Here is a 26,557-nt window from a genome sequence, read left to right as displayed (position 1 = left end):
AGACCACAGGTTGAAAACCACTATATTACAGTATCAAACTAAGAAAATATACTCTAATTTGGTAAGGATAATTGCAACTAATAGCCAGGAAGGACCACTTGGACTGTGGTATAAGCTCTCTCCAACCCCAGCCTAAATATAAAAGGCCAAGAGTGCATGCTACCCATTTACAAAGGAGACATACAACCTGTACGATTAAAATGGGAGTTACCAGATGTCGGTGTTAAAAGATAAAACAGAATTTTTAACGTTCCCTGAATGTAGAAGTTTAGATCTTGCAGAAATACCAGTTGTCAGTTGTGATGCAATTCCATTTGGCATATTGGGCACACCACCATTGACATGCCACTGAATCTCTTCTCTGACTAATGCCTTCTCTGACTAAATGCCATTTTTTCTGTGAGAAACAATTGTCCACTAGTTATGCCCGGGCAAGCTTGGGAGGGGGAGGTCGGTGACTAGCTAACACATTTTTAAACACCACTCATTCTACTAAAACAAGCCATAAGAGCAAGAAAGCAGCGGGCAACATTATGTCTGCACCCTGCCTTCAACAGAATTTGACAACACTTAGCTGCAAATAAACCCATCTCCATAGATTTCCCTTTTTTTATGTAATCTAGAGTCACTGTGGCCATGTATCCCCAAACACCCTGATTACTGCAAATGGTGATGTTGGGGGGAGATTTTTTGTGAAGCTGATCAGACAGGCTAGTTATCCAGCTGCCCTTTGCCAGCAACAGTTCTAGCGCTTCCTGCCAGCCCACGCATCGCACACTAATTGACATGACATATTGACTGGCACTCTTCCGGGGAGAGAGCAAAAAGGAGTATGCATACCATTCCAGCTCGGTAATAATTACTGATTAAAAACTAGTTAAAAGGCAATGAAGACTGAAACGTACATTAACCAAACGACCCTCATCTATAGCAAGCCACAGATAGATTGGAGCGATTATGAAATCATCACTTAAAATGTCTACAAACATTAATGGCTGTTTGAGTTTCCTGAAGATTTATCGTAAAGCTGTTAAGTTCTTCAGTGTTCTGACTCTCCCCCCTCCTTCTCTGCATGAAAACATATTCGCTTGGCTTTGTTTGTGAACATTGACGTAGGCATCAAGTCCCTGGAACCATAAATACAGTGTCTATTTTTAAACCTTTATAATGAAATCCTTTACTCATTGTTTTCTAAATAGAAAATGACACTGTTAGCAATATTCATCATTTCACAGATGTTAACAGGACCAGTATGCTTGCCATGCTGTTACCCATAAGTGAAATATTCATTAATGCTAAAGGTGTAATAAACTACTCCCCCCTCTCCCCCCCATCTCCCTATAATTTAAAAGGTTTTAGTGTTTGTGTGGATATTGTCTAGTTAATTTGGGGCGATTATCTCTGCAGTCATTATGGGGCACCTTGGTGTCTTGATTTCACATGAGCATTTAATCTTTTATTTTCCACTTATTTAAAACACAGCAGTGAATGAAACCTAAAGAGCTCTCACATACCAAGTATGCAATCAAATTTAGTTTAAATAAACATCGGGCGGGGGGGGGGAGAATATTCTAACAGTCAGAATAAAGATTTCAGTAGTTGGTCTCTGTTCATTGCTTTTCTTCATAGGGCTTACATTCAGTATTTTAGTGGGTCAAATTGGTCCCCCGGCGTAACTCCCATTAAGATATGAGATAAGGACAAGAGGAGTTCAGAGAGCTCTAGCCAGCTTACCTGGATATAGATGGGTAATCACTAAACATTAGTCTATTTGCTTAGGTCCAATATTTTGATGAGCATTTACAGACCCAACCTTGCAAACCCTTAAAGTCAGTGTCATTGGGACTACTCACCTGAGCAGACTGCTTGGGAAGAACGTGCCTTCTTTTGTCCTACAGAGAAAAAGTCATTTAATTCTCTGAAATGTAAGTGTCCTCCTTCATGGCTCCCCAACAGCCCAGTGGACCAACTGATTCTGTCTGCTTCTGATTTACACAAATAATCAGCAGTTCTGCAAGTGTCTTTGATCACTTGCTCTTCAAATTTCCTTAGCCTTAATCAATCATTTCCATTTTGCGTTTTACCAGCCAGAGCTTTTACTCTTTTCTAGGGCTTCACTTTGGTTGGATTTTCCTTTTCTGACAGACATATGTTGGACTCAAATAACCTCCAGATTCTTGCCATTAAACCACACTTTCTTCTTCCTTATCTTTCCTGCTTCCTCTTTCATGTAGGAGTGTATCTCTCTTCTGGGACTGTTGTGGTTTCTTTAAGTAAACTATAACCCTGACAATAAAGATTTGTAATTAGCTTGCACATTTAGTGCACATAATTTTATTTAGTTGCTATATTAATTTTCTTCCTTCTCTTAGTCCCCTGCAGTACATATATTTTAAAAAGGGTGATCCTAGGTAATTTATTTATCCCGTTGAGCTGTAATGCTTCCTCTCCATTACAGCAATATGTCCTACTATGGGAGGGACCTGATCATGCATGTGTGTACCACTGCTTGCTGCTGGATGGAATCAAAACTGCTTCCCTTTGCATCATTTTTGCCCTATACTGCTAATTGACAAGGGAGATTCTCCTTTTGTTCAAGTGCTAGGGGCTGGTGTTTCACCAGGCAGGAAGATCCAGCGTCCATGCCCACTATCAGTGTCAAGTTCCGAAAGGCCATGTTGTGCAGCTCAGTAATAATTGAAGGATTACAGGTGGCCAAGGATGTGTTACAATTCAGTCTCCTACGGCAGTTGTTCTGAAACAGGGGTACACGTACCCTTGAGGGTACGCAGAGGTCTTCCAGGGGATATGTCAACTCATCTAGATATTTGCCGAGTTTTACAACAGGCTACTTAAAAGCCCCAAAGTCAAAACAAACTAGAATTTCATACAGACAATGACTTGTTTATACTGCTCTATACGCTGAAATGTAAGCACAATATTTATATTCCAATTCATTTTATAATTATATGGCAAAAATGAGAGTCAGCAGTTTTTCAGTAAGAGTCTGCTGTGACACTTCTGTATTCTTATGTCTGCTTTTGTAAGCAAGTAGTTTTTAAGTGAGGTGAAACTTGGGGGTACACAAGACAGACTCTTGAAAGGGGAACAGTAGTCTGGAAAGGTTGAGAACCACTGTCCTAGGTAATGCATAGATTATAAGAGTTAGACTGTTCCTACGGAAAGAGCCCTGACTAGATGGCGAGTCCAATGTTTAAAATTAGTAGTGATTTCTTCTGGGATATAGAGTTGATAAAAAAAAAAGTGGAAGCCCTTAATTGCTTCTTTTACTCATGTAGGAAGAAGATGCTACTCAACGAGAAGTAGCACTTTGCATGTCTTGGTGCATGCAAGTTCTCACCTGAAAAACATTTTGTCCGGACTGACTTGAGTATCAAGAACATCCACATTCCCATTGCTCTAAACCAACTCTCTCTCATTCTATATGAATAACAACCTACATAGAGATTCCCTCTGCTCCTCTTTTCTTCAACATGCCTGCCTTGTACTGATATACAAGGGGGTAAGGAATAATTTTAAATGATAAACTATGGCAATTTTGCTCTTCAGAAGATAACATGTTCAGACTTAACTCAAGGTTGCCACAGTGAGAAACCAATACTAGGTTTATTTGATTCTTTAAAACTACTTGATAACCAATGTGACAAGGGCACTGAAGTCTGCATCTCTATTGGAAAATAGGAAAGTGTCAAAGAGAGGCAGTTGCTGCTGTCTCTGACACCACTGTAATTTTAAAAAGATGTACTGTATGGTTTGTCAAACTGGATAAACTGAGCCTGGGTTCTTTTAAAGTTAATACATCGGCCCATGTCTTAGAACGGCTAGGGCTACTCAGTTAAAGTCTCTACGCTTCCATTTGGCTCAATACTCAAGGCTAATTAGGATGTCTAGCCTGCCCTCGTGATAAGTACTCCCGTAGTTTCTAGACACGTAACCCAGCTGGGGAATCCAATCAGGGCTGACCCCATGGGTTCTGAGCTCATCTATTTGGCAACGCTTCTCTTCTGACTGTACAATGAAATCTTCCCAAACTACCTGCTCCATGGGACAGGTTTATACCTTGTAGCCAAGCGATCTTGGCAATGCCAAAGTTTGAAAGCACTAGGCAGCCTTGCAGTTGGGGGGAGGGTGTGGGGGGAAGATACACCACTATAAGACAACAACTTTGTTAATACCACGCTTTCCTCACAGCATTGCCTACTGCCTCCAAGCTGGGCCAGGCAGTCAACAACTGACGTGCTATGTCATTTAAACTGACATGGTTTTGGGGAGATGCAGCTTTTCATTTTATTTAAAAAAATTAGTATAATTTGGGGGGGGGGGGAGTGGGTTTTTTAAAAATCCTTTCAAAGATTAACGTTTTCTCCACCCCCACTCCCATCTTGCAAAACAGTTGCATCTTGCAGAAAGTGGGACCCTTTAAGAGGCTGAATAAAAGTGTTTTTCCTTGCTGGTTACTGCACTTCACTTGCAACTCCTGACAGCTTTGAAAATGGGTCCAATCAAAATCATCATTTCATATTGATTTTTGTTTTTTCACCCTGACAGCACTGCACTGAAGGTGTTTTCAAGTGTTACTGAAATAGAAGGCTAAATTTACCCTGCAATGCTTCTTCTTGGTAGGCTGTTCTGTAGACAGTTCTCTCTCTCACTCTCTTTTTGTTTGTATTACCACAAACCATGGACAAATTGGGATACCATCCCTCCGCGCGCACACACGGACTGGATGAAAGCAGGGATACAATTTCCCAAGCATCTGAGAAGCATGAGGCAAGAGATTCATCCACTCATCTTGATGAATTTACATTCATTTTATAAAAGTCTTTGTGTTCCTTTTGGGGATAATTAGATATCCATTTCATTTACCGCTCTAGAACGAAACTGAGTAAATTTTTTTAACAGCGCACAGCCGCACTACAAAACAGTTTAGGAAAGGAAGTGAAGAACCATCACTAGAACTAACGGAATCTACTGATGTAATTTAGGGAGGCAGAATGTAATCACCTGAACTGGAAGTTGGCCAGAACTCCTTTACTACTATTAAAAGTACCAGGGAGTCTTCAATTACTCAAGTGGGGAAGAGCTTGGTTTTGTGGCTTATCTGACAGAGGACAGCCACAGCAGCACAGACATCCTCACTTAATGCTTGGTCATTAGGTCAGGACTGAATACAGAGGAGAGCATCACCAATACCATCTACAGAATCCTCAGAGCTCTCCCACCCAAGTGCTGACCCAGCCCTACAATGCTTAGCCTATGGTATAAGAGCAGCAGGTAGTATGGCTTCAGATAGCCTGCTTGCATGTCCCACTTTCTACATTGCCATGAACATACAGTTCAGAAGTTGCAGAGGGCAACCGATTCCCTGCTCCTGACACACGCCTGCTCTGGCCCTTAGCTGTCTAAGTGAGAGTCCTAGCCTATGCATCAGTGTCATAGGGCCATCCCGACTGGATTACTCTCGGCAAGCCATAGCATCACCAGAGCTCCCTGAGTTTCCCCTCTCCAGTGAGCCAATAACTTCAATTCAGGTTTTCTTGTCTCCGTACTACCCCTCTTGGGGGCTGGTTTATTACAACATAGTCCAAATAGTCCATAACAGAAGTCCCAAACATGTAGTCCATTTCTCAGCCCAGTCCAAGCAGTCATTAAAACTCAAGACGTCTCGTCCCTCGATGCCCCACATGCCACACAGCGGCCTTCAATCATGCCGGGACTCTCTCTGTGTCCTCCCCTGTCCACGTACCAGGACTGCTGACCCAGCCCTTCCAACTGGAGTGCAACTCTGCTCTTCCAACAGGGACCTCCCGACAGCCTCTCTGCTGCTCTCCTTGCCTTCAGCCTTCCCCCAAGAAGCACCTTCTGCTTCTTTCCAGGACCTCCTCCAATCCCTCTAGTCTCCAGCAGCTCCCACCTACCCTCCCTGGCTGAACCAGCCTACTCGGACACACTGGAACTCACTAGGTCTCTCCCTGATTCTATAAAGCCCAGAGGTGCTGTCCTGTCCTCTTAACTGGTCAAACAGGAGCACCTGTCCTGGCACAGGGGAGCCGGACCTACTTTATTTACAGGTCCCAGCCACCCTATGACACTTAGATACTATCGCTTATCCTGGCTCTAAGCTAAGAAACGAGTGCATCAGATGCTCAATTTTACACATAGCATGGTCTTAAAAAGATGTGAACAACATTTCAGTTCCTGCTAAAAAGCCAAGTTCGGGTCTTCAGGCCTCTGTGTTACCGTAGGAGCAGCTATCGTCACGAATGCATTCCTTACATGGCTTTAGATATTGGCGCTGGTCTAGGTAACAGGCAAACATAGAACCCTGAGCGGAGAGTCTCTGCAGGCAAGTGAAGGAGGAATGCATTTCGTTTGAACATGCATCGATTTTCAGTCTGTACATGTATTTCGTTGAGAATCTGTGTTTGTTAAAACTACAAAGAATTTTGTTTAACTCCTCTTTCCCATCTTGTAAAAAAAGTTTCCCCCATCTCCTGCCAGGATTTCTACCTGGCATGTTGCTTGTTTGTTTTTAAACTGGCAACTGTAACATTTTGCTATGGAGCAGACAGATTTACATCAAGAATGCTCAGCACGCTAGAAATCCAAGAAACAAAAACGGGCTCGGCTGTTCCCGATGTGGGCAGGGAGTTATGAAATCAATGAAGAAAGAAGCAGAAACAGCAATGTACAATTCCACCTTCGTTACACGTCAAGTCTGTGTAACATGAAACCTCAATCCGAACAGATGCTCTGTACAGACAGATCCCCGTGCCCCTGCAGACCACTACTGACTTCAAACAGGGGACCCGTCATGTGGAGCAGTTTGCAAGACCAGGGCCTTCAAATGCTCCATCATACAGGCTGGGATTTGCAAAGAGGCCTAAGTGAGTTGTGAACCCCTACATCTCAAGCTCCTTTGAGAATCCCAGCCACGTCTCTCATTTCTATCTCCAGCGCCATCCAGAAGCAGCTGGTTGGAAGAGGCTAGTGGGTATTTTTCAGGGTCCCCGTGGCAACCCACTCCTCCCATGTGTATTGTGTGTTAAATGTTTACATAAATTAGTAAGAGATCAAAACAGTCACCTCTGTGATGGTATTTAATTGTGGTGGGACAGTATATAAAAGGGTCAGTGCAGAGACGTGGCGATCACACCTTCAGATATCAGACTGATAATATTTTTAAGTAAGCGGTTTACGTTCCCCTAACATTACGCCAAATTAAAAACGGTTACCTCCCAGTGAGGTTTTTAAAATGATTTCCTGGGTGAAGGCAATACTCTGGAGGTGCAAGGCTTCACCTTTCCCCCAGAAGTCAGTCTTCTAGCCTCGGCTTTGCTCTTTTTCACTAATAGATGAAAATCACTCATCCAGATCAAGACAAAAGCCGCTCGCTCATGTTTTCCTTAGTTCCCTCTGTTGGCTATGGTGCGAGTAACTGACACAGGTTTCTCAACATGGAGGAAACAGACATACTGGGTGAAATCCTGGCCTCGTTGATTTCAACAGAGCCAGGGTATCACACATTATTAGCATTACAGTAATGCCTAGAGGCCTCGGGCACAGTGGGACTCTTGTCTTGCTAGGTGCTGTACAGATGCATAGCAAGAGTCCCTGCCACTTATCCTTTACAATCTAAATACGCAAGACAGAATAAGGATGGGAGGGGAAACAGAGGCACAGGAGAGGCCAGCAGTGGGAACAGACTCCAGCTCTCTCAAGTCCCCGTCCAGTGCCCTAACCACTAGAACACAGGGTGTCTTAGTTACACTTTAGTGTCAAATTTAAGATCTACTCCTGCAAATCCACAGATTTTTGGAGCCTGCACAGCCTGGATTGAAGTGTACAGGTCCCACGTTTCCCAGTGCAGTGTCAGTGTGCACTCCATGGAGAGGCTTCATTAATCAACGTGTCATAGGCACAATCAATTATAGTGATTCCACAGGCGCTCTTGCAGTCTATTGTGTACACTGCTGGGAAGACTAAGGACTCTCTATTCTAAGAAAGCTCCGTAACTATGTGCTAAAAATCCTCCAGACATTTTTCCTAAACATCCCTCAATACTCCAGGTTTGTATTTATATTTTCTACTCACCGGGTGCTAAAATATTAAATCAGCAACCTACCCACTTTCTTGCATCCTAGGTCTCAATTTTGTACAGTTAGATGGTAAGCTCTTCTGGGCAGGGGTTGTGTCTTCTTCTACCTCTAGATAGCACCTAACATTTTGGGGGCACTGATGTAATATAAACAACAGTAATACTAATAAATAGAGGAAAGTATTTTGGCTTTTTCTTATTTGCAGTATGTTTGAGGACACCCCCCCCCCCCCCCAATAATAAAATGCTTAGCATTTGTATAGGGTTTCACATCTTCAAACCAGTATACAAATATTTTGTTCTTCTACAGCATCTTTCCTCCAAGGATCCAAAGAACTTTCTACACCTTACTTCACTGACACCACTGTGCGCAATGAAGAAAACACTACCTCACTCACTTTTAAATAGTGGGTCTCAGCCAAATCCCCAGATCCCAATTGTCCCAAATCTTTGTGATTTGCGCTCTCCTTCTTTATCCATTTTTGCTGATGGAGGCACCGAGTTTAAGTGACTTGACCAAGGTTATGCAGTGAGTGGGTGGTAGAGGTAAGGATTAGAACCTGGAAGTTTCTAGCTTATCCCACATGTAGTCCAGTGGACCAAGCTGCCTCCCAGGTTTTCTGTTGTAGAAGTGATGTGTACTCTTATAGTGATATAATAATGTTTTAAGGCCCTCAGATATGAGCATGCAACTCCTCTCGATTTCGGTGGGAATTGTTGGTGTCTACCCAAGAGTAGAACTGGACCTAAATAAAGGGAGAATGTCCTGGGCAAAGAGTAGGGGAAGACTTGAGAAAATAACAGGGGAAGGGACAGTATCTGAGGGGAAAAAAAGGGATCGTGGAAACCCAACCACTTATGGTACAGTACACAGAATCCTAAGACTAGCAGTTTCTTAACAGAATTGCAGTATAAAAGTGCCTGGCTTTTAATGACTGGTTTTGTAATGCAGTCCTTCTCCCCTTCCCATCAGGCTTGAACTTCTGATTCAGTTACCCTATTTTAATAGACTGCACCCGATTCCCAGTAGTCCCCATGGGGGTTTATAACAACATCCTTGCTCCTTCATTCTGCAATTGCTGTGAAGTATAGTGTGCACCCTGGGGCCAGGCAGTTTGAACTTGACACCATTAATTTCTTGGGAACACAAAGCTATAACACCGGCTCATGTATGTACACTCCATATGCCGCTGGATATACAGACTGAAGCTTAAACCAAAGACATTTTATTCCAGCAACTAAATGCACTCTCTCTCCCCTCCTCTTCCCAGCAATCCAGTTTGAAGAACTATTTTTAATCTCAAAACAGTCTAAGAGCACTATATCACCTGTCCCTACTGAGCACTTACTGCTTTGGGTTTTATATGCTTGTTCCCAACTCTGTGTATAAATACTTTGTATTTTAGAAGCACTGGGTATAGATGATCATCCACCGTGAAGTACTCAATGAGGGCCCGCAGCCCCTTGCAGAATCAGGTGAGGAAACTGGCACCCAGCGGCATTCCTTGCAGCTTTGTCAGTAGGAGGCCCACGTGTATCAAGTTTGCGGCTTAATGGAACAGTTGCCATTGAACTGAGTATATCGCTAGGACCATTCAGCGGAGGCAGCAGCTGTAGCGTTAGTAATTCTGTAACTGACAGCACACTTCAATATTAAGAACATGCATACATCTGTCAGTATTGATAGCCAATGACATTGTGTAAATGCAACCTCTGCGGAATACCCTGTGCTGGATTTATTGATCAGATACACTCTGGAGATTAAGCGCATTGGCTCTTTGGAGTGTCATGTGACTTTGGGCATATCATCACAACTAGGTCAAACAAAGTAAGGTCACCGATGTAACACAGACATGGAGTGACAAAGTGCGACCTTTCGTTGTGATACCAGCTTACAACATAGCAGTGTTTATTTCTTGCAGCTCATGGTTAAAAGCTTGTCCTGCACATCCTTCTGTGCATTACAGTTTGTATCAATCAAAATAAAACTAGGCCCCCAAATGCAGCCAATACTAAAATGATGAAGGTATTCCACTTAGAGCCTTCAAACATGACGCTTAACAATGCTCTGCCATTAGCAATCAGCGTATCAGCCCGGCATTCTGGCCTATTTCATAGAAAATCAAGAGGCAAAATAATTGAGTCAATAGTGATACAAAGGGATTGCTCCTTCAGCCCTATTCTTCGGCTAACAAGCCTTCAGCAGGGCTGAAAATTCAAAAGCTCAGGGAATCAAAAAAGAATTGATTTGATTCAGAGCTTCAGTCTAGGCTGTATTTAACACATCATTTTTGCTTGCTCTACCATACAATAGAAGCTGTTTGAGGGAAGAAGGACTTACTTTGCGGGGGGAGGGGGGAGGGGGAGACAGGGTGAATAAAGGAGAACACTAAGCAAGAATCACAAGGGCAGGAAAATTCACTCGCCCTTCAACTTCATCACTGGAATACACTGCACACATAAAGCCAGTTTCAGTAGGTAACGGTTCATGAATACGCACAAGTGGCACCTTCTAACTCCTCTTTGTTCAGATCAGCCCAAAGAGCGTTAGACACAAGCCATGAAGTTCAGATCTCAATCTGAACTTACCCCAGTTCCAGGGGGTCTGGATCAGATACTCGAATATCAATCCACCCAACTGAGTGGGCTTGAAGAGCTCCAAGCCCAGACTTGGATGTAGTCCCATCTCTAGCTTGGAGAGAAATGCGGGAGTCCCTCTGGACAGGATTCAGATGAATGTTTCTTCATGTTTGATCCACCTGGGTTCACATTCCTCTGTCCTTGGAATTTCTATTTTAGGTTTGAGTGAAACTCAGGTGGTAACTCAAGAGTTTCAGCAGGCTTGGCATCAACAACCTAAGCCTCTTCAGTTTTTTTATGCAAAACCCATGAACTGGCCCCAGGTCTGCATGAAATTCATCCAGGGGATCTCTAAATCACCTTTCAGTGGAAGCTGGTCCAACTCTGGAGTTTGCAGCATAATCCAAGTGTCACTGGATATTATAGTTATATTCCCAGTTTGTAAGCTTTATTTTCACCCTTGGCACAAACGCTATATGAAGACAATACAGTCTGCAAAACTCAGGCACAGCTCAGATGAATAAAGGATGCTAATAATAATATGGAGATATACCTATCTCATAGAACTAGAAGGGAACCTGAAAGGTCATTGAGTCCAGCCCCCTGCCTTCACTAGTAGGACCAAGTACTGATTTTGCTCCAGATCCCTAAGTGGCCCCCTCAAGGATTGAACTCACAACTCTGGGTTTAGCAGGCCAATGCTCAAACCACTGAGCTCTCCCTCCCCCCAATGCTATTCAGTCCTAGGTTAGAATTTTTGCACTGGGCAGTGCTTAAAGGCATATTCTACCCGTGGAACTGTCATTTGCAGCTGTGGGAACTCTATGCAGGGTAACAATTACAACAACAGTAAGAGACAAGTTGTATTTCCTTTGTTTTCCTGCCATAGACTAGCAGTTTGGTCCGTTTCAGTCTGAGGTTAGGCTGTCGTCAACTCTGCATTGACATGGATTTTTTTGGCATCATCTTGACACTGCAGCAGCATCCCCAAAGACTGACAAGGTTTTATTCATCTTCTTTCCAGAAGTGACATCAGTAGGTTCTCAGACACTGTGAACATCTCCTCAGGTTTGCTTTCTGGTCTCATGGAGAATTCTGTAACCATGCTATGTTTCATTAAGTCAGTGGGTAAATCAGACTATCATGAAGAAAGAGAAGTAACCAGCGACACAAACCAGGTCTGCTGTTTTGTGTTCTCTCTCTGCTTCACTGGAACCATTGATGATTACTATCCATCAGGATCAAGGACAGTCAGTGTAGTTTAAGGGCACACAAAGCTCCTGCAGATGACATTTTATTACTCCTGAGAAATCCGATAACTTTACTTCATTTGGGACAAACATGGGATACTTCTGCTCAAAGGGGGAAAATAGGATTTCTGTTTCAGAATGGTACTGGTATCCTGCTAATTCAGGCCCAAACATAATCACAAATCGCTTCCCTAGGTTAATAAAATGGCAACAAACGAACAAGATTAAGTGATCTGGCCATGGCATCACAGAGAATCAGTGGCAGAGCCATAAATAGAAGCTGAGTGTCCTTATTTCCAGTTCACTGCTCTGGTCATTAGACCCTATGTTATTTTTTTAACTATTTCTTGCCTAAAAAAGAAAATACAAACAGTATAGGTGTTTCTTTTAGCTCTACAGTCCTCCAATGCAGAGAAAAATGTTTTTTCTTCTTAAAAAAAATTCATCTGCGCTTAAAACCCAAACAACAGTTTGAAAGTCGAACGTACTACAAGTTGGCTGCCCAATGCAACTTAAAATGGCAGAGAGACTAAAACCTAGAAGTCAAGCGGAAATTTCAATTCAACTGCACTAAGACTACTATAACATCTTTACTAAAGCTGGCTGGGAAATTCATTATTTTCACACACACCGTTTTGATGAAAATAAAAAATGTTTATGTTGAAAATGAACTATTTTCACAAAACTCCATATTGTGACCAAAAAAGCTGGTCCCAAAAAATCCTTTGACCAGCTTTAATCTTTACACACACACACACACACACACCATTTACAATCCAAGACGATGAGCAAACAATTGCATATTTCAAAACGTGTTACTTTTCTTCCTATTCGCTAATGTCAATAGGAAGAATAAACTAAATACCCATATGCACATACATATTTTACAAAAAAATGTAACCTTCTCTCTAAAGAAGGTTTTTAAGTATTACCACTGACACAAGTAAATTCAAAAGGTCCTGGCTTAACACCCTAGTGCAACAGCCGGTTTCAAGCGGAGTGCCCCAAGGGTCGGTCCTGGGGCCGGTTTTGTTCAATATCTTCATTATTGATCTGGAGGATGGCGTGGACTGCACTCTCAGCAAGTTTGCAGATGACACTAAACTGGGAGGAGCGGTAGATACACTGGAGGGTAGGGATACGATACAGAGGGACCTAGACAAATTAGAGGATTGGGCCAAAAGAAACCTGATGAGGTTCAACAAGGACAAGTGCAGAGTCCTGCACTTAGGACGGAAGAATCCCATTCACTGTTCTAGACTAGGGAACCGAATGGCTAGGAAACAATTCTGCAGAAAAGGACCTAGGGGTTACAGTGGACGAGAAGCTGGATATGAGTCAACAGTGTGCCCTTGTTGCCAAGAAGGCTAACGGCATTTTGGGCTGTATAAGTAGGGACATTGCCAGCAGATCGAGGGACGTGATCGTTCCCCTCTATTCAACATTGGTGAGGCCTCATCTGGAGTACTGTGTCCAGTTTGGGCCCCATACTACAAGAAGGATGTGGAAAAATTGGAGGGAGTCCAGCGGAGGGCAACAAAAATGATTAGGGGGCTGGAGCACATGACTTATGAGGAGAGGCTGAGGGAACTGGGATTGTTTAGTCTGCAGAAGAGAAGAATAAGGGGGGATTTGATAGCGGCTTTCAACTACCTGAAAGGGGGTTCCAAAGAAGATGGATCTAGACTGTTCTCAGTGGTACCAGATGACAGAACAAGGAATAATGGTCTCAAGTTGCAGTGGGGAAGGTTTAGGTTGGATATTAGGGAAAACTTTTTCACTAGGAGGGTGGTGAAGCACTGGAATGGGTTACCTAGGGAGGTGGTGGAATCTCCTTCCTTAGAGGTTTTTAAGGTGAGGCTTGACAAAGCCCTGGCTGGGATGATTTAGTTGGGAATTGGTCCTGCTTTGAGCAGGGGGCTGGACTAGATGACCTCCTGAGGTCCCTTCCAACCCTGATATTCTATGATTCTATGAACATAGGCTCAGAAATTTTAAACAAACTTTGGAATAGAAACCTGTATAAAAAAAAACACCCCAGGCACAGGAATGTGAAAGTTGTTTAGACTATTTTAAGTGCACTATTTTGTACATTCCATAGCACGTAATGACCCTTAAATTATCACTAAAAAATGGGGACTGCAACTTTAAGGCTATTATACTCTTAATGAAGTCCGTATGCTCTCTGCTGACACAGAGGGGACATTTAAATCCACCACTGAGGCAGCTGATTTGATGTGTTGACGAGCAAGTCATGTTGCTATAATAAGAAGTGTTTATTTGAATAATAAGGTCAGGGAGTTAAGTAGTTGGTATTCCACTCCTATGAAGCAGTTTGCACAGTGTCACTAATAATTAAAGGGGGTTTTGACTAATCTAGTTGCTCTTCCTAAATATACTCCACTCTGTTCAAGAAACTCATCAAAGCAGCAAAGTGATCTTCGAGGTTATTAATCTCCTTTGCTCCACAGCTGGAGCAAATTTATTTGCTTGAATTAGCATGTAATAAACTTATAATAAAGCTGCCATATCCCTCACTTCAGAGATATAGTTTGTGTAATGGGTAGTTAAATCTAGGTAATGTAGCAATAGTCTTTAGGCTTGGAAATCATAGCCAAAAATATGTAGTGCTGCGTTATCTCTAGTGGTTGGGCTGCAATGTGACTTCTTCCACGTCTTGGCAATTTTACAAAGCCTGCTGAAGATCATTCAAAGAAAGGAGCTATCATGGTGGAAACTACTGACGATGCAGCAGTACTCATGCCAGTAGCACAGCCCACTGGGCAGACATTGTTCACTACTGCCCAAATATTTGTCATCTGGTAACCATCCTGCCTTCTCATAGCTGTGGCCTGAAGACAGTATAGTAAGATCTAGTTAGCGGTAGTCCTCAACCAAAACCACGTGTCCAAAGTACCCCTTGAAGTTTGGGGAAGTTCAGAGCCACAGAAGGCTGATCAGCCTCTAGATCTCGTACTGATGTCAGCTCAAGGAGAGCCTTACAGAAGAGGCCTTTGTTTTTGGAGCACAGTGGCATTACATTCATACATACGGTTAAGGTCATGATTCATCTCTGTGTACACATAAGGCCACAGACTGTTATGAAAGGTTCTAGCTCAGATTCCAGTGGGAAAGATGAATGAAGATTATCAGATTTGAAAGGCATAATCCTCAAATATGGGGAAAACCAAGGGCCAGAACAACAGGATTGGAATAAAGGACTGATGAGTTTAGTGGATACAAAGTCTTCCTCAACTCTTCAGAATTCAGAAGTGTGCCAACACCTAACCGTGACAGAAGGTAGGAGGAAATGAAACCAGACTTCCTCCTGCATGTCCTTACACAAAGTCATTGCGTTCCAGTGGAAGCTGTTCATAGAAGCGAGAAAAGTTAACAAGCCTTAGGCACAGCCCTACGCAGTGAGCAAGTTTCAAGCCCCCTGTGCAGCCACTCCTGGGCTCATAAGTGTACAAGATTAAAAAGGATGGGTCATCGGTGGAGAAAGGGCATCTACTCCTCACCCTCACTCCAGCTAGGAGGGAGGAGTAATTTGAGACCTTCAAGCAGCATTCTTATTAATGCAGAAGCAGGATGACTTCTTTAATGCTCACCTTGCATCTGTGTATAGATAGATATTCCTTGCCTGCAATGTGCAGGATCAAGTCCCAAAGGGGACAGTCAGAGTTAATTTACAGCAGTGGGCAAAGATCCTAATATAACAGATGCAGGACAATAGGCTTTGGTCCTCCTACGCCGACCACGGTAATGCAGCATTTCTGAAAGCCAATCATTTAGCAAGCCATAGTACAAAGTTGAACTGGGTTGAAGGGGGAACCAGCGAATCAAGTTGAGATAGGACGGAGGCAAAACTGGCTGAATGGAGGACAGAGAGTTGGGGCAGGCTGGAAAGACTTTAATCTAGCGACAACTGATGCTTAAGGAACGAAATAGATTTGGCATTAAATCTGCTAACACCAGCAGGAACCGTGGAGAGGATGAAATCTCTGAATTGGGTTGAACTTGGTGCGATGTATCTAAGTAAGAGGAGTTAATTTGCTTCAGTTCACTAAGTTGAGCTTTTATAGTTTGCAGTTTCTCCGACACAATAAATCCTGTCTTTCTCAGCATAACACTTGCCTTCCAAGCTTTAAACAATAAGAAATGGCTGAATATGGACGAATGTGGCTAGATATCAAAGTTCAGCTACACAGGGAAAGTTCACCCCTACCCTTCCCTCTCAATTGTTGTTATTCTCAGACGCTGAGCAGTGAATAATTTCTTTCCTTCCCCCCGCCCAGCCCCACCAGAGCTTTTCTGTATTATATAAGGGCATGGGCATTAGCCAGAGGTGTCAGACAAGGTATTAAGGAGGTGTCAATGGTGAAATAGCAGGGATTACAGTAAAGTCTAAATAAGGTGTAAAATAAAACCAAAAGGTGATAAAGTCATTGATAAGAAAAGCTGGAGAAAAATAGGAGTGCAATTATTTTTCATCTCAGTTGTTCAGTCTCGCAGCGCATTATTTGTAGCTTTCCAAGACTTAGGTAGGATTCCCCCCCCCCCCTTCCTTTTTTGTACATCGTGTTCCCCTCTTAGTAATGTTGTGGCTCACAGGTGTTTTTACAATAAAAGAACAGCAAGAACCCTCTTCACAAAAATAATCACTGTCATTCCCAAGTTGGCTGCGTTACATTCTGTTCTCCTACTGAGTTTTCACATTGAGAGAGTGTCATACTCTGCATGGTATGGATGCATTTTGTCAACTAAATATTAAATGGCTGACCCAGTCCAGCATACGGGGATTCCCCATTGTTCTGAAGCACTGTGAGGCAGTTCAGATCTGGTAGGCTTGAGCTGGTCTCCAGTTTACTGTGATATTCCAGACTGAACAGTCTTACAGAGTCACACAGGATCCTAGCCAGTAGCTGGGGAAGAGGAAAACCAAATGTGAGCCAAGCAGATGTACCTAGTGCTGTGGTCTGAGCATCATAAAGTTCCTCCAGGACAAAACACAAGAACCACCATGTAGATAGTAGGCAAGGAGCAGTGGCAGGCCACCTGATGTTGTGAGAACTCCTACCTAAGCCTTACCAGAAAAATTAATAGGGGAAAGACCCAAGCCTACAAAGACAACACACAGAGCTGGATTAAGCATGGCCAGTGGTTTATGTAAACCCTTTTTGGGGAGACTGATCCATCTGGGTTTCCTTGCCAGAGTTTTTATGATTCATTCAAACAACTATCAAAATCAAAAGTAGCAGCCAAATTTTGCCCAGTTTCAGCGAATACACATGTGAAACCACCACATTCACCTCCCTAACACCCTAGGCCTCGGGCTTCCCCAGTCATGCCTGAGTTTCAGATGAGACAAAACAGGCAGGTTTCACCGGCTTTCAGATTTACGAAGAGCTTTGCACAATTCTAGTCAAGAGGCAACAGCAGGGCACTCAACAGGGGGCAAGCTACAGTACCCATCAAACCGCATTAAACCAGCGTTATTGTACTCCTACACACAGCCCTTCTGAATGGTAATTTAGAATATTTCTAGGGTTCTTCCATTGCTTCTCCTAATTGAAATTCTCAGTTCATACCTTTTGAAATAATTAAGAGCCAGAATACTGTCCAGTGAAACAATACTTGTACAATATTCGTATAATACAAATAATAGTCTAATCTGTGCCCCTTTGGGGTGTTGCCGCTCATGTTGCAATTCCCCAGTCGTTTGGTAATGTGCCGCACGTACGACTAGCCTGAAGGTGAGCACAATAGGTGCTCCAAATTCAAGAGGGTTCAACTAGTGAAACGGAGGAAAAACATCTAATTGCATGTTGCCAGGATGAGGCTCAGCGTTTTCCAGAGAAGTGTACGAGCCAGACACGCACTTGTAACACCTAAACAGCCCTAGAAGCGAGGACACCTACGTAGTTGGCTTAACTTGCTAGTGCGCTGCACACACCGCTAAGGATCTAAATCCAGTGGTGATGCTGCATCCACAAGTGCAACCCTGCAATGAAATGTAAAATTTTCTTTTTATTTCAGTAGGAAAAAAAATGGTCCTAAGGAAATATATGCTGAGGACTAAAAATGATAGAGTTACTACTTATGTATGTGAAATTATTTTATTTTAGTGTCAGATTCACAGCCCTGTGGTCTGAAATCCTCTGTTCACCCATACAGTCAGATGGGATGGCACTGTCTGTCCAAGTTGTCTCCATCTTATGGAAGAAGGATGGAGAGGTTTTGGGGGTTAAGACACTGAAATGGGATTTAGGAAATCTGCCTCAGCCTTAATCACTCTGTGCCTCAGTTCCCTGTCTACACATTGGAGACAAAACTACTCCTCTTTCCCACACCCTTTATCTCCCATCTAGTTAGCCTGCAAACTCTTCAGAGCAGACCATCTCTAGCTATAGAATCATAGAAATGTAGGGCTAGAAGGGAGCTCGAGAGGTCGTCAAGTCCAGCCCCCTGCGCTGAGGCAGGACCAAGTAAACCTAAACCATCCCTGACAGGTGTTTGTCTAACTTGTTCTTAAAAACCTCCAGTCATCTGGATTCCACAACCTCCCGCCTCTTCCAGAGCTTAACTACCCTTATAAGTAGAAAGCTTTTCCTAATATTGAACCTAAATCTCCCTTGGTGCAGATTAAGCCCATTACTTCTTGTTCTACCTTCAGCGCACATGGAGAACCACTTGATCACCACCCTCTTTATAACAGCCCTTAGCATATTTGATGACTGTTAGAAGTCTTCTTTTCTCAAGATTAAACATGTCCAGTTTTTTAACCTCTCACAGGTCAGGTTTTCTAAACCTTTTATCATTTTTGTTGCTCTCCTCTGGACTCTCTCCCATTTGTCCATCTTTCCTAAATTGTGGTGGCCAGAATTGTACACAGAATTCCAGCTGAGACTTCACCTGTGCTGAGTAGAGCAGAACAATTACTTTCTTTGTCTTACATACAACACTTCTGTTAATTCTCCCCAGAATTATATTAGACTTTTTTGCAACTGCATCACATTTTTGAGTCATTCATGATCCACTGTAACCTCCAGATCCTTTTCCGCAGTAATATCACTTTGCCAGTTATTCCCCATTTTGTAGTTATGCATTTGATTTCTCCTTCCTAACTGAAGTACTTTGCACTTATCTTTATTGAATTTCATCTTGTTGATTTCAGACCAATTCTCCAATTTGTCAAGATCATTTTGAATTCTAATCTTGTTCTCCAGAGTGCTTACAAGGCCTCCCAGCTTGGTGTCATCAGCAAATTTTAAAATCATACTCTCCAATCCATTATCCAACTCATTAAATGAATAACTGAATAGAACCAGACCCAGGACTGACCTTCACAGGACCTCACTAGATACAATTCTCCCAGTTTGATTGTAAATGACTAGATAATTATTCTGAATACGGTCTTTCAAACAGTTTTGAACCTAACTTATCATATATTCATCAAGACCACGTTTCCCTAGTTTGCTTATGAGTCTGTCAAGTGGACCTATCAAAAGCTATGTTTTTGTACAGTGCTTACCACAATGGAGACTTGATCTCTGTTGGAGCCTCTTGGCTCTACAATAATAGAACTAACTACAAATTATCAACTCTGACCTGGAATGGCCACCTGTTGTTAAGAGGGTTGTTAAGTCTTCATGCCCATTCAGTCTTTGGTCTAACTCTTGGGACTGTCAACAAAGGATTCCAATTAATGCCCATTACGGCGTGTTTCATTACATAGACCAAGACTACCGAATCCATATCATATAGGCCAAACCACCAAGACAAAGAAATTCACACTCACTACAGATCTGGGCTGGATTCAAAATGATTACCTAGAAGTGAAAAGCACACCAACTACCCCCTGAACAATCCAGCCTGCCTACACGGTTTATTTAGTTTGATTCAAGTATATATTGATACAGGACACAAGTATTCAGACTAACAAATACAGTGTGCCATGGCAGGTAATTAGTATAATGGCAAATGAGGGTGAGGCCGGAGAATCTTGCCTACATGCTCGGGGTTTTACTGATCGCCATATTTGGGGTCAGGAAGGAATTTTCCTCCAGGGTAGATTGGCAGAAGCCCTGGAGGTTTTTCGCCTTCCTCCGCAGCATGGGGCAGGGATCAATGGCAGGAGGATTCTCTGCTAATTGAAGTCTCTAAGCCACAGGATTTGGGGACTTCAACAGCAGAGTCAAGGGAAAGGGTAGGGACGGCTTTGTGGCCTGCATCATGCGGGAGGTCAGACCAGATGATCATAATGGTCCCTTCTGACCTTAAAGTCTATGAGTCTAGGAGTGTTAGGTGACATTAGTGCACACTAATAGAGGTGCAAAAATATATCCTAGCTTCCACCTCCCATAATAACTCTGCCTACTCAAACTGTCGCCTTCAGCAGCTCCCAGAGAACTAGCCTATAACCTTTTCTTTTATAACCTCCACCTCCTGAAGCATGTAAACCTCTTATCAGGACTAACCACTCCATCCCCAACCCCCATGCCACATTGTCCTATCTGTCTGTCCCCAACCCTGCCTGCAGCGCACAGCATCAATATTGAACTTTGAGCCTATATGGATGGTACATAGTAGTATGTCTTCCTGTTAAGAAGAGACAGATCAAACGAGAACCCAGACCAAGCCTTTATGCAATCTCATAGAGGCAACACTGGACATCCACATAGTAAGAGACAGGTTCTGCCCTGGAGAGCTTGCAATCTAAACAGACGAGCCAGACAAAGTGTGGGAAGAGAAATAGAGGCCCAGGGAAGGGATGCAGCACACTAGTAGTAGAATTAGGATCCTGATGTCTCGAGTCCTGGAGTAACATTTTCAATAGTGCCTGAGTGACTTAAGGTCCTACGTTCAACTGATTTTCAATGGGGCTTACACTCCTAAAGTCACTTAGACACTTTTGAAAATTTTACTCCCAATTTGTGCCCTAGCCACTGGCCTATGCCTCCTCTCCAAATCTAGCTAACTTACTTGCATTCATTTTCGTTTTCTGTCCTTCCAGAAGCACTGAAATACCATGCATCCGAAGAAGTGAGGTTTTAACTCACGAAAGCTTATGCCCAAATAAATCTGTTAGTCTTTAAGGTGCCACCAGACTCCTTGTTGTTTTTGTAGATACAGACTAACACGGCTACCCCCTGATACTGAAATACCAGCGACCTGGGATTTACTGAAAACCTCACAAGAAAGCCTCTTTTCATGAGACTTCCAGTTGAATTTTGCAGACCCAAATGGTGAAAACAAAGGTCTGCACTCAGGATCACGCTGTGCCACAGGAACATTCAGCACTTTACAAAATAAGAGCGGCTTCTTCGTTCAGAGTATTTTACCATCTGAATTAGATACAACACACAGCAGAGTCTGACAACAGACAACACTGGGAGGAGGGGGGAAGAACACAAGAAATGAGATCATGTAATTTGTTTGGTTGCATAAGCTTGTTCGTCCCAGTTGTTTTCATTTGTTATATGAATAAAATCAGGGAGGAGAGCAGAAGTAGATGGCAATGGAGTGTGATTAATGGTGAAAAAGTAACCAAGAGGGAATTCTTAAAAAGGATTTGGAGGAGAGTGAAGGCATCGGGGCCACTGGATTAATAAATACCACCTATCATCAGTGCAGTATCTGAGCAGCTCAACAACATTAATATATTTATCCTCACAACACCTTGGTATCCATAGGCAGGAAGTTTGATCCCCATTTTTACAGATGGGGAACTGAGGCACTGCGTATACTAAGTGACTTGCCCAAGGTCACACAGGAAGTCTGTGGTAAGCTGGAAATCGAGCCTAGGTCTCTCAAACCCTATGCCAGTGCCCTATGTGCCCTTTTTAGGGGGGAGGACAAAGCAGGTTGGCACTGTGGTAGCCCCAATCAGGGATCGGAGCCCTACCATGTGAGGCGTTGTACAAACCAGTAAAAAAAAAAAAAAAAAGACAGCACGAGTCCCCCCCCCCAAAAGCATACAAGCCAAGTAAAGGTTTACAATAAAGATTTGGCTTTATATCCTTCCTGCCTATGTATGTGCAATTTGATCTACTGGTAGGAGAAGCAGACAGAACTCCATGGTTCTTTTCCCAGCTCTGTCTCACATTTGCTGTATGACCTTGAACAAGTCACTTCACCTCTGTACCTCAGTTCCTCCATCTGTACAATAAGAATGATTCACCTGCTCCCTCTTCCCCCTCAGTCAGGCATTCAGAGATCCTTGGATGAAAGCCACCATATAACTGACGAGTAACATTAGCCAAACAAACTCCTGAACCTTTTACTGTTTGCCCATCACTGCTTCAGACCCCTTATGGCCTGTTGTATCAAGGCCTTCCTTCTTGGTTTGACTGAAGCTCATGGATCATTGACCTGATAGAGAGTTTTGCAGACCGGAACATCCTAAATAAAATGATTCCATCTTTTTTTTTTTGGTGCAATCCAAAATAGCAGAGCCAATTAATCCACGTTATCCACTAGTCAGCCACAGCATTTCTCTCTTCTTTATTTTTAAAAATTCATTTTTAATTAAGTGAGCCTCACATCAAAGTTCTAAAGACTGGGCAGCATGGCCAGGATTTTCAACAGTGGCTAGAGATTTTTGGGTGCCTCAGATTTTGGGGGCCTGACGGGAGACACTTTAAAGGAGCCTGGTTTTCATAGGGTGCACGCTCAGCACTTTTTGAAAATCCATCCCCTTTTAAAGTGTCTGGAGCTGAGCCCCCAAAAATTGAAGCCCCCCCCCAAATCACTAATCCCTTTTGAACATCTAGCCTTCTGTCTAGATGAGTCAGGAGAGCTGGGGCTAAGCCTAGCTCTAATGCTGACTGACTGAACAAGTCACTTGGCCTCCCTGTGCCTCATTTTCTCCATCTAAAAAAAACCAGGGATAATATTCTATATCTATAAAACCCACTCAAACCTACTACAGGAGTGTTGAGAGACTGCTTATAAAACACCTCGAAGCACTTCAGTTTAAAGAGGTGCTACAGAAGTACAATGTATTATATTTTAACAACTTGCTACTTTGTATTTGTTCAATTTTAAAATTTCTTATAAACTGTTGGCAAAAAATCCTAGAAAGCAGAAAACGCACACAGGGATCTCTCTATCAATTTGTGCGTAATGTAAATAAAAAACATACTGTATGGATAGCACCAGGAACCCAGACAGTGGTAGGTATGTGATCTATGGATCTGACAGAACACTGTTTTTATCAGGATTTCTTGGGTTTCACGGTCCTTTGACCATCACATGACATCCATTGTTACGCTGCGGAGAATCATCTGTTGCCATCCCCAGAGTGAAGCCCTTGCCTTCCAGAGCTACAGCACTATATTATCTGGGCTATGAAAAACACAGATATTTTAAGATGAGAATGTCAGCAAGGGTCAGTTTCAACTTGGCTATCAAACTGAACTGTCAAGACGAGAGGACTCACCTCCATCCTGCAAGAATACATCAATCATTCTGACAACCCTTAATCAGACAAAAGGAGCTTTCTTGGAGGTTCAGCAGAGATTAAGAAGGTGGAGGATACAGTATTATTGCCTAAAAAAATCCAAACAAATGATTTAGGATAGGAAGTGTTAAATGAACAAAGAAGACCTTTAGCCCTAATCACATTCAAAAGCGGGGCATAAGCTTAATTTCTGAAAGCCTTATTCTCACACTTGTCAGCTGTTTCCTTATGTTGAACACTCCCCCTCCCTTTAGGGCGTTGAGAAGTCCCCTGCCCTGCCCTGGGAGGAGGGAGACATGCTGTATATTTTTAGAACTATAATCAGAGCTACATTCCAATGTAAACCGTGACATTCACAGTGCAGTTTTTTCAAGTGGAGGGAGACAGCACAACTATCCACCAGCTTCACAGAATCCTCCAGGCTGCTCCCAAGCCTACGTCACTAGCAGGCAGATTGCATTGAATGGAAGAGGTTTGCCAACTCATGTGGCAGTGAACAGATAGGTCTCAATCGGTCTCACACACAGACCTCTCAGCTATTTTAATATCTGTCCAATCTGGAATCTGATCTAGTGCACGCACTGCCATAGTAGCTAGGTGTCCTGTAAATGAAATGAAGGTTATTTACTTGTAACTGAGGTTCTTCAGGAGGGACTTTGCATATTCCCACTCTTGGGATATGCGCCGGCCAATGCCATTGAACTGTGCAGCTTTCTACTAGCACTGCCTGGTCAACTGCTCGCGCACTCTCCCCGCCCTCAGGCTCCAAGCATGTTCTGAGGGCGTGGCTATAAATCAGAGGACACCGATGGTTACCACTTCAGTTCTTTACACAGCTAATGTGGAGCCTCTAGAAGATAGGACTCTGTACTCCTGGGGGAATTTTGGCGCCTAAAAATAAAAATTCTGCGCACAATATTTTTAAATTCTGCACATTTTATTTGTCAAAATAACACTACATAATTACACCAGTTTCAATTATTTTGGTAGTTTATTTCAAAATATCTGTCAGCAATATGTCTGTAACAATACAGACATACAAAAATTCCCCCAGGCGTAGAGAGAGTTAAAGAAACCCCTATGACAACCCAGTTCATTTCTCTGCCCCCTTCCCCCCCCCCACCAGAGCCCAGCCGGGAGGCTCCCCTTTGCCCCCACACTCCCTATCCCCCAGAAAGGGTCCTGCCCAGTGGCAAGACGAAAGTATTTCCTGTGTGATGAGCTACAGAAATATGAAAATAAGCTTTTTAGAGACTGAGAGCAGCAAACCAATCTAGAAAGGATAGGGAAGAAATAATGGATCCTAGCACTAACATTGTGAAACACCCTTTGAGGGTACAAGTTTAGCTTCCTTTGATCTAAGGTTGGACGAAGACCTCCATCTTTCTTTGGAATTAGAAAACAGCAAGAACAGAATGCTTGATTTCCTCAGGTTTATTGGAACCTCCGCAATAGCACCTTCTGCTAGGAGAGAATTGATCTCTATTTTTAACTGCACCTTGTGAAAGGGGTCCCTGAAAGGGAGGAAGGGGGAGGTTGATTTGGAGGGAGGATATCAAATTAGATAGTACAACGTTCTTTATAGTATCCAACACCCACCTGTCCATGGTGATCTTTAGCCACTCATAACATTGGCTTAAACGTAAGGGAAATAGAATTCAAGATTGGTTTGAAACACTACATCAAAACTACAGTCTAATTGTAGGCAAAGAAGTGGTGTTAAGCAAATCCTTTTGCTTCATTTTGGGCTTAAAATGGCCATCTCTTGTCTGACTGAGAAGCAGAAGATTGTTGCTGTTGGTAGTGATGTCTTTCTTTGTTAAAATAAGACGACAAGAAGAAGGGGGATAAGACTGTCTTTGGTATCTTAAAAATGGTGTAGACAATCTCCTTTTGAAAGGCTGTAAAAGACCCAGAGATCCATCTATAGATCTCGTTCCTTTAATTTTCCCCCCCAATAAATAATCAGTTCTTGAACTAAATAAACCATCACCTTCAAAGAGAAGGTCCTCAACTTTAGACTTCTCCTGTGGAAGATTAGAAGAATGCAACCAGGCATGTCTTCTGAGAGTTACTGACCTTGAAGTAGTATCTGAGATATCAAAAAAGACGCCATTAATGCTTGCTTCAGATTTTGACCCTCCTTAATGACAGCATTAGGGAGTCTTGCGTGTCCTTCAGATAGGTTTTTGGTCAACAAAGATTTAGTCCCAGAGGTGGAACTGATATCTAGCCATGACTGCTAGATAATTAGCTATTCTCATGTTTAAGGAAGGAGAAGAGAACAGTTTTCTTCCCAAAAGAGTCTAGTTTTCTCCCATCTCTATTAGTGGGAGTAGACCGTATACCTCCTGATCTTTGAACTGTTGCAGTCACTACTATAGAGTTAGGCAGAGGAGAAAGAAATCCCCCTCCTATGGAATATGGTAAAGCTCATCAGCCTTGTTTGCTAGTGGAGGACAAGAAGGAATATTCTATATTAATTGGGAGGATTGCCATAGCCCTTCCAAAAGGGGCAGAGAACCTTTACTTGTAGAAGTGTTTCCCAGTATATCAAAAACAGGACATGCAGTTTCTTCTCACTAAACTGACGGTAATTTTAATGTCAAATCATTCCGTTGACAAATTCCTAGAAATGAATGGTATCTTCCAGTCAAGACGGGGCTGATGCTACTCCAACATTCTCATCTGGAGACAATTCACATATAGATATTTGGTCTTGGGAAACATCAGTTTGTAGAGGAACTTCCACCTCCTCTTCACTCACCATTCCTACCACTTTGGCCAGTCCAGTAATGTGTCAGAGCCAGGATACCTGTATTTGTAATAGTTTTTGTCCATTGGAAGTCTCTGGGATTGCAGTTCCAGATTTTCCATTGCATCCAGATGCTCCTCCGAATGCAGATCCGAGCCCAAATCTGATAATGAAATTAATTGGCGAAGTTTGTATTCTCAACACTGACATCAAAGACATTGTTCTCCTAGGTGAACCTGAAGGTGTCCTGGGAGGTGAAGGCGACACTACCAACAGCTCATCAGATTTCCTTTTCTTGCGAGAATGAAAAGACTGATCCATACCCAATTTCCTCTTCACTGTTGCTGAATCAACCAGAATCTAAAACTATAGTTCTGAAGACACTCTTA

At 42.8% G+C, this 26,557-nt stretch overlaps 1 protein-coding gene across 7 annotated transcripts in view; it reads right to left on the bottom strand.

Moving 5' to 3' along the window:
* LOC103307538 (uncharacterized) overlaps positions 1 to 26,557 on the bottom strand; it is a 120,774-nt gene that overhangs the window by 30,693 nt on the left and 63,524 nt on the right. For 2 of the 7 annotated variants that reach the window (XM_065572799.1, XM_065572798.1), the window contains exon 2: positions 1,854 to 1,892. The exons of 4 other annotated variants lie outside the window; for them this stretch is intronic. In XM_065572799.1, coding sequence (XP_065428871.1) covers positions 1,854 to 1,892 — 39 coding nt within the window. Of the gene's footprint in view, positions 1 to 1,853; positions 1,893 to 23,392; positions 24,154 to 26,557 lie in introns of those variants that run through there. One more of the 7 variants, XM_065572801.1, reaches the window with a different exon arrangement.

This window comes from Chrysemys picta, chromosome 19 (assembly GCF_011386835.1).
Source record: "Chrysemys picta bellii isolate R12L10 chromosome 19, ASM1138683v2, whole genome shotgun sequence".
Classification (NCBI taxonomy): domain Eukaryota; kingdom Metazoa; phylum Chordata; order Testudines; family Emydidae; genus Chrysemys; species Chrysemys picta.
This window is presented reverse-complemented; position numbering and strand designations above follow the sequence as displayed.